General features: G+C 40.9%; 2 protein-coding genes across 2 annotated transcripts in view; both read left to right on the top strand.

Moving 5' to 3' along the window:
- Window positions 1-16,613, top strand: part of LOC140200569 (uncharacterized) — a 556,670-nt gene that overhangs the window by 59,681 nt on the left and 480,376 nt on the right. The gene's annotated exons all lie outside the window — the stretch shown is intronic.
- Window positions 1-16,613, top strand: part of LOC140200567 (uncharacterized) — a 60,297-nt gene that overhangs the window by 30,768 nt on the left and 12,916 nt on the right. The window contains exons 8-10 of the mRNA XM_072264080.1: window positions 1,556-1,822; window positions 9,859-10,200; window positions 13,337-13,606. Of these exons, the coding sequence (XP_072120181.1) occupies window positions 1,556-1,822; window positions 9,859-10,200; window positions 13,337-13,606 (879 nt within the window). The remainder of the gene's footprint in view (window positions 1-1,555; window positions 1,823-9,858; window positions 10,201-13,336; window positions 13,607-16,613) is intronic.

Here is a 16,613-nt window from a genome sequence, read left to right as displayed (position 1 = left end):
ACCGAGTACCATCTCTGCTGAATGCTTTGACCCCAACCTCGGTCACCAGCAGCAGGCAAAGCCGGGGATTTTGGGGCCTTCTCTCCGGAGATTCTCGATCGCCCAGTAACAGCGGCAGCAAACCAGCATTTCAGGAATTTCTCCAGATGTTCCTCTGTGCTTCTCATGTCTGTCTCCATCAAATCAGAATTGTGCACTGCATCCTACTTACAAATACGATATAATTTCACCGGAGAGCTGCGTGCGCTGTGTCATGCCATCTTCTCCTCCCGCCTTATATCTAAGAAAATATATCGAAGAATAGCGAAGAAAATAAATTGTTCAAAATCTCCCCCATCTCTTTTAGCTCCACACATAGCTGTCCACTCTGATTCTGTAAGGAACCAATTTTATCCCTCACCTTTGCCACTAACATAACTGTAGAAACCCTTTGGACTTATTTTCACCTTACTTGCCAAACCAACCTCATATCTTCTTTTAGTTTTTCTAATTTATTTCTTAAGATTCTTTTTACATTCTTTATATTCCTTGAGTGCCTCATTTACTCCATGCTGCCCATATTTATTGTAGATATCTCTCTTTTCCCGCACCAAGTTTCCAATATACCTTGAAAACCATGGCTCTCTCAAACTTTTAACCTTTCCTTTCAACCTAACAGATAAAGATTCTGTACCCTCAAAATTTCACCTTTAAATGACCTCCATTTCTCTATTACACCCTTCCCATAAAACAAACTGTCCCAATCCACTCCTTATAAATCCTTTCGCATCTCCTTAAACTTAGCCTTTCTCCAATCAAAAATCTCAATCCTGGGTCCAGACCTATCCTTCTCCATAATTATATTGAAACTAATGGCATTGTGATCACTTGACCCGAAGTGCTCGCCAGCACATACCTCCGTCACCTGCCCTATCTCATTCCCTAACAGGGGATCCAACACTGCCCCTTCTCTAGTTGGTATCTCTGTGTATCGCTGCAGAAAACTATCTTGCACACATTTTACAAACTCCAAACCATCCAGCCCTTTTACAGTATGGGCTTCCCAGTCTATGTGAGGAAAATTAAAATCTCCCACAATCACAACCTTCTGTGACAAAGTCGCAGATTTTAAAATTGGAATGGCAGCAGAGGTTCTCACGTTCAGCAAAATTACTCATTGTCATTGAAGGAAACGTTGAGATTTCCACACATACACAGCCACAGCTTTATGTGAAAATCTGAAGTTGCTGTCAGTAATTCCCAGCTCTCCCACCAGGTGATCTGCTTCAAGTCTTCCCCAGTGGAATCATGGAATTTTAATGAATTGATGAAAGTACAAACTGCTCTAAGATTTAAGACAGAATTTTTTATTCACTTTGTATAATATATGTAGTTTGTTGAACTCCAATACACTAAATTGATTTTAAGTTACTGGAACATAATTCCCTCAGGTGAAATGAGCACAGTTGGCCAGTATTTGGCTAACTATCTATTTGTAGGGAATGACAATTCTGCCTGGAGCAGTTCAGAGAGCCTGTGGGGAACTGAACCACACATCATGTGTCTGTTTCCACAGTTGAGGCCGACTCACAGAGACCTGAGATGGGCAGTGACGTCACCCTCAGCTGTACCATCTCCAGACTCCCAGATACCGTCAGTCTTCACTGGAAACCAAGAGGCTCATCTCAGAGGAACAGCAACACTGATCAGATCCACCTGAATAACACCGTCTATCTGATGGTCCGACATGTTGGAACAGGAGATCCCAGTCTGTACACATGGGAAGTGCAGGAAAATGACTCCATTGTTCTCACTGGAGACACCAATGTTGGAGTGGATGAGGGTGAGTCCAAAGCTTCCTAGGAGCAAGAATGAAATAGTTGCTGATTATAAACTGTTCCACAGATTGTACAGTGAGCACACTCCACTGTGGGATTTCACTGCAGGGTGTGGTCATTGCTCTTACCCCAGGACACAGTGTCAAATATACACCCAGTGCCCACTTTATTCGGCACCTGTACCCCTGCTTGTTATTGCAAATAGCTAATCGGGCAATAATGTAGCAGCAACTCAATACACAAAAGCATGCAGACATGGTCAAGATGTCCAGTTGCTGTTCAGACCAAACATCAGAATGGAGAAAAATTGTTATCTAAGTGACGTTGACTGTGGAATGATTTTTGATGCAAAGGAGGGTCGTTTCAGTATCTCAAAAACTGCTGATCTCCTGGGATTTTCACACACCATAGTCTCTAGAGTTTGCAGAGAATTGTGCAAAAAAAAAACCCAAAAAATAGAAACATGCAATTAGCAGCAGTTCTTTGGTTGAAATTGCCTTGTTAATGAGACAGGTCAGAGGAGAATGGGCAGACTAGTTCAAGCTTACAGGAAGCATGGTAACTCAAGTAACCATGTGTTAGAAGACTGGTATGTCGAAGAGCATCTCTGAACACACAACACTTTGAAACCTAGAGCGAATGGGCTACAGCAGCACAAACCATGAACATACACTCAGACACCACATCACTAAGTACAAGATGTACCAAATAAAGTAGCCACAGAATGTAAAGTGGTGCCACTGAGATTGTTGGAGTCATCCATCAATCATTTCAATTCACCTGTGAGAATCTAAGTGAATAAAATCCATCCATGGATGTAAAGAAATAGTCTTCCAGTCTGTAATGAAACAAAGAACTACAAACTAATTATAAGTATAGAATCAGATGTAACAAGATTAAGCTATTGGCCGTGACATTTTCCTGGGGTCTCTGGTGGCATACAGTGGCATGCAAAAGTTTGGGCAGCCCTGGTCACAGTTTCTGTTACTATGAATAACTAAGCAAGTAAAAGATGAACTGATTTCCAAAAGGCATAAAGTTAAAGTTGACAAATTTCTTTACTATTTTTAAAAAAGTTGACTTCCGGTGAGGCACGAGGCAAGATGGCAGCATGGCACTGAGCGCTGACATGCAACCCTCCTTTTTCAAGTTCTTCGGCTCATAGACAGTCTTAATACAAGGTTGAGTTGGAGAAAGATCTAACTAAAGACATGGCTTCAAAAAAAGATACAAATTCAACGAAGAAACAAGATACCAGCAGACGACAACAAGCTAGCAATTCATCCGAAGAAATGCTATGCTAATTAAACAAACAATGGCAACGGAGATGGAATCGCTGCAAGAAACGGTAGCCCACATGCTAAGGAGTTGCTGGGAAAGGCTCTCGACCCCATACAGAAGCATTTGGCAGAGAATGGCAACATTCTCAGGTCGTTAAAGGAGTAAGCGGACATTCATGCTAAAAAATTTAACATGGTCCTCAATAAAATAGACAACATTCAGGTTTGCTTATGCAAAAATGAGAAAGTTACTAACTCCTGTCTCGCAGAGGTGTCTAAGATATGGAAAAAGTTAAACGACTTGGAGGACAGATCCAGGAGAAACAACGTGTGGCTGATCAACTTACCGACATGTGCTGAGGGTGACGATCAAAGAGGTTATCTCCAGAAGATGCTGCCTAATTGGATTCCAGCGCTCAAGAATTCCCACAGCACTCCTTTGGAGATTGATAGAGCACATAGGATCTTTTCCAACAACACCTCAAGACCGCGGACCATGATTTTTAAGCTTCTACGGTACACCGACCGGCAGGCTATCCTGGAGGGTGCGAGGAAAGCCAAACCTACTCTCCCTGATGGCACCTAGCTACAGTTCTTCGCCGACTACAGCCCCAGCACGATGCAGAAACGGCAGGGATTCAAGGAGATCTGCGCTAAAATTCGACAGAAGGGGATCGATTCGTTCCTCATATACCCAGCGATTTTGAAAGTGAATATCAAGGGCATGAAGATGTCGTTTAACTCGGCAGAGGAAGCGAAAGAAGTTCTGAAATCATTGGTGCTGGGAGATATGGAAGAAGACCCTGAGCAAAGTCCACACGCCCCTCAGGAGGAGATAGAACAGCATTAAGAGCTCGGACTAGATTGTATGCACAATTTATCAGGCACGGGCAAGTTAACATTTTAGGTATGAAGTTTTCTGGTCATCCTTTTATCCGAAAGTCATTCGTTGCACCTTTGTATTTAGTTAATTAAGGGGCCAATTTGTTTCTGACTCTTGCAGGTCAGAGTTTTAAGGTAATACTCAATATACCCAAATGTAATACTTCATCAAGAATGAAGCTGAGAAACAGCAGTTTGTTCTGACTAACTTTAGAATGTTATGTCTCCAGTAGACTTGTTTACATTTCTGGGCACCAGATAAGACTTCATTAGCGCCATCGCTAAGCGACAGTTTATTGAAGCGACAGTTTCTTGCAAGATAGCTGTTGGAATCTTGATCATGTGTTAAAATATATGTGAGACGGAAACGGCTTTACTTATATAGGTTAACGGGTTTGTCCAGGCTTCTTTTTTCTTGTCTGGTTGATATGATTTGCCTATGAGAACTGCTTTGCCTTTCTAATTTGTTGGTACTGGAAGGGGCCGGTTGATGTCAGTGTTCAGTGTCTGAAATTGCTAAGTGACACTCACAGATGTTACAAAGCAAAGGGTTGAATGGGAGGGATGATGGGAGGGGTGAGGGGATGGGGGTGGGAGGGGTGATGGGAGGGGGGTGGGAGGGTTAAGTGGGAGGGGTGATGGGAGGGGGGTGGGAGGGTTAAGTGGGAGGGGTGATGGGAAGGGGGTAACTCAGGGCTCCACCACCAACTTACAACAACAAATCCAGGGGAAGATGAGCAACACAGATAAATTAGAAAATCTTACTATTGTATCAGTTAATGTTAGAGGATTAAACTCTCCCTACAAGCATTCAAAGGTTTTAGATTTCTTACGCAGAAAGAATATAGATATTGCGCTGTTACAGGAAACACATCTTAAACCTAATGACATTCCCAGGGTTCAAAACCGTTTTTATAAACCCGTTGTGGCATCAGCTGATGGTACTCGTACGAAAGGAGTTATGGTAGTAATGAGACGTAATATTAATGTATCAATTGAACGGACGGGCACCAACAATAAAGGATGTGTAGCTTTTTGCTGCACATCCATTCAGGGTAAAAAGGTGGCATTCATTAGCCTATATGCCCCAACTATATTCGAGGTTGAATTTTTTCCCTCAATTACCTCACAATTACTGAATTTAAGTGACTACCAACTATATGTTGGTTCGGACATGAATGCTTTGGTAAACATTAACCTTGCTAAATCTTCCTCAACTATTTCAAGCTCTCAAGAATCTGCTTCCAAAGCACTTAACCTTTTTCTAGTGGATTTAAATTTAACGGATGTGTGGAGGGTGCATAATCCATCTGCTAAAGACTATACCTTCTTCTCTACAAGACATAAAACTTTCTCTCGGATAAATTACATTCTTATATCCTCCGGTCTGCTGCCTTTAGTACACTCAATAGAATTTTTGCCCAGACATCTATCTGATCACAACCCAGTCATATCTACTTTTAATTATGGCAAAATTAAAAATAAGGCTACTAGGTAGAGGTTTAACTCCACCCTTCTAAAAAATGATGAATTTCTATCACAACTGAGAACAAAACTGACAGAATTTATAAATTTAAATAAAAATAGTGTCTCAGATGTGACAGTGATTTGGGCCTCCATCAAGGGTTTCTTACGAAATAACGCTATATGGTTCAGTTCTTACCTACATAAAAGCCGGTTTCAAAAGATTTCCACCTTAGAAGAAGAATGTAAGGTTTTGGAGAATGATCTCAAAAGGAGATACACCATAACAAAAGAAAACGAGCTCAAAACAAAACAAGCAGAATTAAATGATTTGTTAAGAGGCAGGGCAGAATATATGATCCAAACATAAGTATTACGCAAAAGGCAGCAGGCTGAGCCATCTTTTTGCTCTAACGCTCAAACAACAGGAAACTAAAAGGTCTATACCAACGATTAGATGTGCTAAACGTGGAGTAGTATCTTCAACAGAGGAAATAAACGAGACATTCAAGAATTACTTTAAAGAATTGTATACAAGTAGCTCAATTCCTTCTGAGAATGACTTCACCGATTTTATCAGTGGATTAGACCTCCCTACGTTGTCGTTAGAGGACACCAAAACTCTAGACTCTCTTATTATACTGGATGAGCTACTCAAAGCAGTCAAAGCTACAAGTAAGGGCCGTATGCCAGGCATAGATGGCATACCTGTGGAACTTTACCTGGCACTTTGGGATATTCTTGGACCAGTATGGTTAGAAACATTAAATTATGCTTTTTGGAAATGGCGCTTTCCATAGAGATCTAAACACAGCCCTGATCACAGTTATACCTAAGCCCGATAAGGACCCCTTGGAGTGTGCCGATTACCGTCCAATCTCCTTGATAATGCCGACCTCAAGATATTTTCCAAAGTCTTAGCCAGTAGACTTCAGACAGTAGTTGGCAAAATAATTAGCCCAGATCAAATGGGCTTTATCAAGGGACGTCTCGTATCTGATAATATTCGCCGGCTCTTACATGTACTGAGTACAACACATAAAATCCCACCTGCCTGTGGCCTGCTATTTCTAGATGCTGAAAAAGCATTTGATCGCCTTGAATGGCCATATCTTTGGAGAGTTCTAAAAGAATTTAAGTTTGGTGATAAATTTATCAATATGATTCAAACACTGTATGCTAATCCTTCAGCCCGGGTATGTGTGGGAGGAGGTTTCTCAGAGTTACTTGACATAGGATGGGGCACACGACAAGGGGACCCTTTGTCTCCATTAATTTTTAATATATCTATTGAACCGCTTGCACATTTAATTAGAAACTCTCCTCAGATCTCCCCTATTACAATAGGTACAACTTCACATTCAATATCACTTTACGCGGACAACACGCTAGTTTATATGGCGAATGTTCAACAAACTCTCCCCTATGTTTTAAAAACACTGGAGCAATCTGGATTTCTTTCAGGATACAAAGTTAATTCGTTAAAATCAGCATTGATGCTGATTAATACGGATAAAAGTAAGGTGTCTCTTCCTCCCCAGATTAAAGTTACAAATGAGGTCCTCTACTTAGGTATTAAAGTTAATACTTCCCTATCATCTGTGGCTAAAATAAATTACTCTTTAATTCTGAAAAAAATAGAGGAAGATATTAATAGATGGAGACACCTGTTAGCATCAGTCCCAGCCCGTAATTCGGTCATTAAAATGAACATCTTACCCCGCATTAATTTTATCAGCTCAATGATCCCACTTGCACCTCCAGCAGGATATTGGCAAAAACTGGACTCCTTACTACGATGCTATGTTTGGAATGGTAAACGACCCAATATAAAATGGTCAGCTCTACAATTCAAGAAGTCGAATGGGGGATTGGCATGTCCAAATTTTAAATTGTATCACTGGGTATTTGTATTAAAAAGTCTTAGCTATTGGATGGAGGAGGATAAAGTTTCATCCTGGAAAAATATAGAACAAGATCTAATAGCACCAATAAGGTTGAAGGACTTTCTCCTTATAGGTATGTCTACCAAAAAAAGTGATTTGCATTACGGTCCAATTTTAACCCGTACACTACAAGTGTTTAGAGCAGCAGAAAAATTCCTAAAATTTAAAAGCGTATTGTGTAAATCATCTCCATTATGGAACAATAATCGTTTTCTATCTCGGGGGAAACCATTCACTAATAGAACTTGGGACAGATAACAGATAAAGGTGTTACTACTCTTCAAGATATTAATGGGGCAAGTACTATCCTTAGCTTTTAAGAACTGATATCTCGATATTATATTGATAAACATTCTCTTTTTTTCTATTTTCGAGTAAGATCAGCTTGTAAAGCCTACAGCATTCCCTGAGGGTCAGATTTAAAGGACCATTCCATTTTAAGTTGGATACAGAGTGCTCCAGGACAGACAGTGTCATATATCTATGATAAATTAAACTCCCAGAATTATATGCCCACATTGGGAATGAAAGCTTGGGATAGGGACATATCTGAATTGGGACAAGACTTAGACTGGGATGCGATTTGGGATAATGCTGCCGGTGCTTCGAAAAACCCAAATCATCGATATATACACTTGAAATTTTGTCATAGAACATATTTAACACCGAGAATTAGACATCAAATGGGACTGGTTCCTGACCCTTATTGCTCATTTTGCCCCCATGGAGCCACTGGCTCTTTTATACATGTTGTATTGGAATGTCCAGGGGTTTTTGATTTGTGGGGGAAGGTTATCAGTACTCTTACAGAACTAACAGGGATACAATTACCAATGGACCCCACTGTACATCTTCTAAATGATGACTCCCACCTTTCCCTTATGGAAAAAACACACAAAATCCGGCTGGCAGGCCTGACTGCAGCTAAGAAGATTGTAGTCCAGCGTTGGAAACCTCCCCATGATATTTCAAATACTCACTGGCTCCAGAGATTTTTGGACACTTCTTACCTGGAACTTTCTGGACACTTCTTACCTGGAACTTTCATCAGCAAGAGTAAATGATGCACGACCAAACACAATCATAATGTGGATATCTAACTTAAAAGATCTTTTGTTAAAATAGGGATGCTTTGTTTGTGTATGTACTACTATACAGTTGATTGGTGGAGGGGAGAAGGATGGGGGGAGAGAGGGGTGGAGGGGGGATGGTGATGAAGGTTGGGGGGTGGCTGGGTTTAACAGTCAAAATGTAATTGGCAAATGGTTGTATTGAATGTAATTTGTTGGTGTTGCAATAAAAAAATTAACAAAAAAAGTTCCATTTTAACTTCATCAGTCCACAGGACTTGTTTCCAAAATGCATCAGGCTTGCTTAGATGTTCCTTTGAACCTTTTGAATAGAACTTTTTAGCCGTAATGAGCAAAGGCACGTTTGGAGAAAAAAGGGTGCAGAATTTGATGAAAAGAACACCTCTCCAACTGTTAAGCATGGGGGTGCATCAATCGTGCTTTAGGCTTGTGTTGCAGCCAGTGGCACGGGGAACATTTACTGGTAGAGGGAAGAATTAATTCAATTAAATACCAGCAAATTCTGGAAGCAAACATCACACCGTCTGTAAAAAAGCCGAAGATGAAAAGAGGATGGCTTCTACAACAGGATAATGATCCTAAACACACCTCCAAATCCACAATTGACTACCTCAAGAGGCGCAAGCTGAAGGTTTTGCCATGGCCCTCACAGTCCCCTGACCTAAACATCATTGAAGATCTGTGGATAGACCTCAAAAGAACAGTGCATGCAAGATGGCCCAAGAATCTCTCAGAAACTAGAAGCCTCTTGCAAGGAAGAATGGGCGAAAATCCCCCAAACAACAATTGAAAGGCTCTTAGCTGACTACAAAAAGCGTTTACAAGCTGTGATACTTGCCAAAATGGGTGTTATTAAGTACTGCCATACAGGGTGTCCAAACTTTTGCTTCGGGCCCTTTTCCTTTTTTATTATTTTGAAACTGTAAAAGATGGAAATAAAAGAAGTTTTCTTGCTAAAAATATTAAAGAAATGTGTCATCTTTAATTTTACGCCTTTTGGAAATCAGTTCATCTTTTACTCGCTTAGCTATTCACAGTAACAGAAATTTTGACCAGGAGTGCCCAAACTTTTGCATGCCACTGTAAGTCACTTATGAAATATTCTAAATGTTTTTCATTTAAGGGGAGTTCTCATTGCCTGATAATGTTGAGACTCTCTCAGATCATTTATTATTTCCAATTCAATAGTTTCTCTTTCCTGGGTCTGTGTTTGGGGAAGATGGGCATCTAAGTGGGCACTTGGTACATTCCAGTTTCCTACCAAATTCCTGGGCTCAGCCAGCCTAGGAATGAGTACTTATCCCAGGGAAAACCTGACATATCCACATCTCAGCATCTGTGATAACCTAATTCTTTGTTTCCTGTCCCTCTCTTGCAGGTTTACACAATAAGATATACAGAGTTTATCGGTCAGATATAGATCACAGTGAACTGAAGCTGATTTGTGAAACTTACTCTGAGTTCTATAAAACCAAATGGACTTGGAAATCACACCTTTTCCAGAATCAGGAGATGGAAATAGCTACTTCCTACAGATCTCAGCCTATTAATATCAGTAGGATGAGCTACTTCGAGAACCGACTGAGAAGTACAGAGGAAAATCTGCATGTCAAGAATTTCAGCATGAGGATTGTTCCTGTGCAATTTGAAGATGCTGGAGTTTACACGTGTTCTCTGGGATCACATCAATATGTGACCATTGATTTAATCACAGTTAAAGGTAGGGGACAGAATGCTGCTGTTGTTTTCAGTTAAATGTCACGGGGAGAGAGTTTGTAGTTTGTGTACATACTGTAATTTCAGCACAAATTTCCCCAGTTACTTCTTGAGTTTGAAAAGTTCTTTTTTACTCCAAAACTTCTGCTAAAACATATTTCCATTTTGCTGAACATCAGAACTGCCCTAAGCCAACATAATTTTAATTATGACATTTTAATTTCCCAAATATTGATTGGCATCTCTCTAGAGAGAGGGATTTAGATGGGGTGGGTTTCTTTGGTGAGTTCAGGAAGGTTTCTTGACACAATATGTAGGTAAGCCTACAAGAGGAGAGGCTGTACTTGATCTTGTATTGGGAAATGAACCTGGTCAGGTGTCAGGACTCTCAGTGGGAGAGCATTTTGGAGATAGTGATCTCAATTCTATCTCCTTTACCATAGCATTGGAGAGGGATAGGAACAGAGAAGTTCGGGAACCATTTAATTGGAGTTAGGGGAACTATGAGGCTATCAGGCAGGAACTTGGAAGCATAAATTGGAAACAGATGTTCTCAGGGAAACGTACCGAAGAAATGTGACAGATGTTCAGGAAATATTTGCATGGGGTTCTGAGTAGGTACATTCTAATGAGACATGGAAAGGATGTTAGGGTACAAGATCCGTGGTGCACAAAAGCTGTTGTAAATCTAGTCAAGAAGAAAAGACAGTCTTATGAAAGGTTCAAAAAACTAGGTAATAATATGAATCTAGAAGGTTATAAGGCCAGCAGGAAGGAGCTTAAGAATGAAATTGCCAGAGCCAGAAGGGGCCATGAGAAGGCCTTGATGGACAGGATTAAGGAAAACCCCAAAGCGTTCTACAAATATGTGAAGAGCAAGAGGATAAGTCCTGAAAGAATAGGACCAATCAATTGTCTCAATGGAAAAGTGTGTATGGATCCGGAGGAAATAGCGAAGGTACTTAATGAATACTTGGCTTCAATATTCACTACGGAAAAGGATCTTGGCGATGGTAGGGATGACTTGCAGTGGACTGAAAAGCTTGAGAATGTAGATATTAAGGAAGAGATTGTGCAGGAGCTTTTGGAAATCATCCAGCTGGATAAGTCACCAGGACCGGGCAGTATGTACCCCAGGCTACTGTGGGAAGTGAGGAAGGAGATTGCTGAGCCTCTGGCAATGATCTTTGCATCATCAATGAGGATGGGAGAGGTTCCAGAGGATCGAAAGTATGCAGATGTTGTTCCCTTATTCAAGAAAGTGAGTAGAAATTATAGGAAATTATAGGCCAGTGAGTGTTACTTCAGTGGTTGCTAAGTTGATGGAGAAGATCCTGAGAGGCAGCATTTTTAAACATTTGGAGAAGCATAATATGATTAGGCATAGTCAGCATGTCTTTGTCAAAGGCCTGATTGAATGTTTTGAGGATGTGACTAAGCACATTGATGAAGGTAGTGCCGTAGATGTAGTGTATATGGATTTTAGCAAGAAATTTGATAAGGTACCCCATGCAAGGCTTATTGAGAAAGTAAGGAGCCATGGGATCCAAGGGGACATTGCTTTGCGGATCCAGAACTGGCTTGCCCACAGAAGGCAAAGAGTGGTTGTAGTTGGATCATATTCTGCATGGAAGCTGGTGACCAGTGGTGTGCCTCAGGGATCTGTTCTGGGACCCCTACTCTTTGTGATTTTTATAAATGACATGGATGAGGATGTGGAAGGATGGGTTAGTAAATTTGCTAATGACACAAAGGTTAGGGGTGTTGTGGATAGTGTGGAGGGCTCTTAGAGGTTACAGTGGGACATTGATAGGATTCAAAACTGGGCTGAGAAATGGCAGATGGAGTTCAGCCCAGATAAGTGTGAGGTTGTTCATTTTGGTAGGTCAAATATGACGGCAAAATTTAGTATTAATGGTAAGACTCTTGGCAGTGTGGAGGATCAGAGGGATTTTGGGGTCCCAGTCCATCGGACACTCAAAGCTGCTACGCAGGTTGACTCTGTGGTTAAGAACGCATACAGTGCATTGGCCTTCATCAATCGAGTAATTGAGTTTAAGAGCTGAGAGGTAATGTTGCAGCTATGTAGAACCCTGGTCAGACCCCACTTGAAGTACTGTGTCCAATCCTGGTCGCCTTACTATAGGAAGGATGTGGAAACCATAGAAAGGGTGCAGAGGAGACTTTACAAGGATGTTGCCTGGATGGGGAGCATGCCTTATGAGAATAGGTTGAGTGAACTCGGCCTTTTTTCCTTGGAGTGACGGAGGATGATGGGTGACTTGATAGAGGTGTACAAGATAATGAGAGGCATTGATCATGTGGATAGTCAGAGGCTTTTCCCCAGAGCTGAAATGGGAGGGCACAGTTTTAAGGTGCTTGGAAGGAGGTACAGAGGAGATGTCAAGGGTAAGTTTTTTATACAGAGAGTGGTGAGTGTGTGGAATGCCAGCAGCGGTGGTGGAGGTGGAAATGACAGGGTCCTTTAGGAGACTCCTGGATGGCTACAGGGAGCTTAGAAAAATATACGGCTATTGGTAAGGCCTAGGTAGTTCTAATGTATGGACATGTTTGGTACAGTTTTGTGGGCCGAAGGGCCTGTATTGTGCTGTATGTTTTCTATGTCTATAACTGGGCAACATTTTGAAATATTCTTTTCAATTAATTTGCTTTTACATATCTTTTGCTTTATTCCCGAGATAATGTGAAATATGTTTTGCACAGTTACGAATGAGATAGTCTCAGTGTTCCTTCATCATTTTTATGAAAAAAAAATCACTCAACTACTGCTCAGTCATGCCCAGAGTATTTCACTCCCCAAGTGTTACAGCTTGATGTTTGATGCCTCATTCAAGGTTTACAGGTGAATACCATTCAGGATTTTCATGATTAAGATTCATTTTACTCCAGTGGAAGGGGAGAATTATGGCCAGCACTGTGTGTAGGGGCATTGTGCACAGGGATGATCATTGCACAATGTGCTCAAAACTAGTGTAAAATTCTGTGGAAACTCAAATTGTGGAATAAGTAAATAGTGTCCATGGTCATTTGGGTTAGTTTTACAGTCAACAGGAAAAAACAACACAGTAGAATCAAAACTTTGGTTATTGTGTAAAATATCAGTGTTTTTTCTCCCATAGTTACAGCTGAACCACCCAATGCAGTGACTGAGGGAGACACCGTTACCCTGACCTGCTCTGTGTCTGAGGGCAGTGAATCAATGAGACTGGTTTGGATCAACAGTGATGATGAAATTGTGGATGAGAAAATATTCATGGAACGGAAGAATAAAGGCGACTCTTTGCAGCTGATTATTCCGACAGATGATAAAGTCCAGAGAAAATGGACATGTGCTTTGTTTCATCAAACCAAACCCAAGATTTTTATTCCACATTATCTTCAGGTGAACAGTAAGTGACTTCACTCTGAGCCTTCGAGATCTCTACAGAGGGTTCTTGATACTTCATTGATTTTTTTTTCAGTATCTTGCAACATTACATGTCCTACTGCAATTAGAAGTTTTCTTTCAAATGATAGACATTTCTGTCATATCTCTGCATCCATTCTATGCTTGCAAAGTTACCTCCACTGTAGGTAATCCAGGCCTCAGGTGGAGGGTGGGGATCACTGCTGGTTGGTTGACCACTGATCAAGAGCTGTGCTGGTACATAGAAAGCAGTCATGAATTTCATCACTGATGTCCGCTCTTGCTGAGAGGTGACTTTTGTGATTTGACAAGTGATCTAGAGTATCACTGTGAACCTTTATTATCAGTGGACAGTGTTATACAGTGGAGTAGATAATGGAAGATCTTTGTCTTGTTATTGGGTGGGACCATCCTTTCAAAGAACAACACCAAATCAATGTCAGCAAAATCCGTCAAAGAGATTAGCTTCCTATGCCACATGCACATCAAAACAGTGAAATGGGGCTGTTGTGTCAATCACCAACACAGTCTCAGGATTTTGCTGGAGGCAACCCACAAGTATCGCCATGCTTCCAGCACCAAAATAGAATGTCCACGGCTTTCTAACCTTTACAAACCTGTATGTCTGGAATGTGGGTGGAAACTGGGGCTCCCAGAGGAAACCCACATGTTGGCCACTGTACTGCCGTACCATCTGCTGGAACTCACTGGAAGGATAAGTGAACCAGTGGTGGTGCCCTCTCTCAGATCAGCATTCCCACTGAGCCCTGAGTTACACTTTGTTGGACTGCCCACATTGATCATGCATCTGACACCAGACCCTGGAACAGACTCTGTCTGCTGAGCTTTGTGAGGAGAAGATGGTACCAAGTAGACAAACAGATTGATTCAAGTCAGTGTTTAAATACTCCTTGAGAAGATTTAATATCCCCTTTGCATTACAGTCCATTACAAGCAAAGTCCTTTGCATCATTGAGCACATCTACAAGGAGCACTGCCACTAAAAAGCAGCAGCTATCATCAAGTATCCCACCGTACAGGCCATGGTCTCTACTTCTTGCTGTTACCAGGCAGGAGGTCCAGAAGCCTTAGGTCCTACAACACCAGGTTCAGGGACAGTTATTACCCTACAACTATCAGTCTTCTGAAGCAGCCTGAATAACTTCAATCACCTTAACACTGAACAGATTCCACAGTCTATGGACTGACTGTCAAGGGCTCTACAACTCGTGTTTTGACAGCATTATTTATATATATATTTATTTATTCATTATTATTTGCAGTTTGTTGTCTTTTGTAATTTTTCATATGTAAAGCCATATTCCCCAGATTAACATAACAAAGATGCCATTTTAATTAGCCTCCGCAATAACATAAAAGTCGAAACCCCCTTACACATAGATATAATTGTATTTCTCTGTTCTACTGTGAATACCAGCAAGTCAATGAATCTCAAGGTAATATGTGGAGATACACATACTTTGATAATAAATTTACTTTGATCCTTGTACTTTGAATTTATAGAGTTTTCTGGCCCATGGCTACTCTAGGTGGAGAAAATGAGAACCTTGAGTAGGGATCTTCAATAAATATATGCAGCATGGAGTTAATGAGGTACTGGAGGAAAATAAAGAATGTACAAAGAATCTGAAGAAAGAAATTAGAAAAGCTAAAAGAAGATACGAGGCTGCTTTGGCAAGTAAGGTGAAAATAAATCCAAAGGGTTTCTACAGTTATATTAGTGGCAAAAGGATAGTGAGGGATAAAATTGGTCCCTTGGAGAATCAGAGTGGACGGCTATGTGCGGAGCCAAAAGAGATGGGGGAGATTTTGAACAATTCCTTTTCTTCGGTATTCACTAAGGTGAAGGATATTGAATTGTGTAAGGTAAAGGAAACGAGTAGGGTAGTTATGGACAGTATGACAATTATAGAAGAGGAAGTACTGGCACTTTTAAGGAATATAAAAGTGGATAAGTCTCTGGGTCTGGACAAGATATTCCCTAGGACCTTGAGGGAAGTTAGTGTAGAAATAGCAGGGGCTCTGACAGAAATATTTCAAAAGTCATTAGAAACGGGGATGGTGCCGGAGGATTGGCGTATTGCTCATGTGGTTCCATTGCTTAAAAGGGGTTCTAAGAGTAAACCTAGCAATTATCAGCTTGTGAGTTTGACGTCAGTGGTGGGTAAATTGATGGAAAGTATACTTAGAGATGGTATATATAATTATCTGGATAGACAGGGTCTGATTAGGAACAGTCAACATGGATTTGTGTGTGGAAGGTCATGTTTGACAAATCTTATTGAATTTTTTGATGAGGTTACTAAGAAAGTTGACGAGAGTAAAATGGTGGATGTTGTCTGTATGGACTTCAGTAAGGCCTTTGACAAGGTTCCACATGGAAGGTTAGTCAGGAAGTTCAATCGTTAGGCATTAATATTGAAGTAGTAAAATGGATTCAGCAGTGGATAGATGGGAGATGCCAGAGAGTAGGTGTGGATAACTGTGTGTCAGATTGGAGGACGGTGTGTAGCGGTGTGCCTCAGGGATCTGTATTGGGTCCAATGTTGTTTGTAATATATATTAATGATCTGGATGATGGGGTGGTAAATTGGATTAGTAAGTATGCAGATGATACTAAGATAGGTAGTGTTGTGGACGATGAGGTAGGTTTTCAAAACTTGCAGAGAGATTTAGGACAGTTAGAAGAGTGGGCTGAAAGATGGGAGATGGAGTTTAATGCAGAAAAATGTGAGGTGCTACATTTTGGTAGAACTAATCCAAATAGGATATACATGGTAAATGGTAGGGCATTGAAGAATGCTGTAGAACAGAGGGATCTAGGAATAATGGTGCATAGTTCCCTGAAGATGGAATCTCATGTGGATAGGGTGGTGAAGAAAGCTTTTAGTTTGCTGGCCTTTATTAATCAGAGCATTGAGTATAGGAGTTGGGAGGTAATGTTGAATTTGTATAAGGCATTGCTAAGG

The sequence above is a fragment of the Mobula birostris genome, chromosome 7 (assembly GCF_030028105.1).
Source record: "Mobula birostris isolate sMobBir1 chromosome 7, sMobBir1.hap1, whole genome shotgun sequence".
Taxonomy (NCBI): Eukaryota; Metazoa; Chordata; class Chondrichthyes; order Myliobatiformes; family Myliobatidae; genus Mobula; species Mobula birostris.
This window is presented reverse-complemented; position numbering and strand designations above follow the sequence as displayed.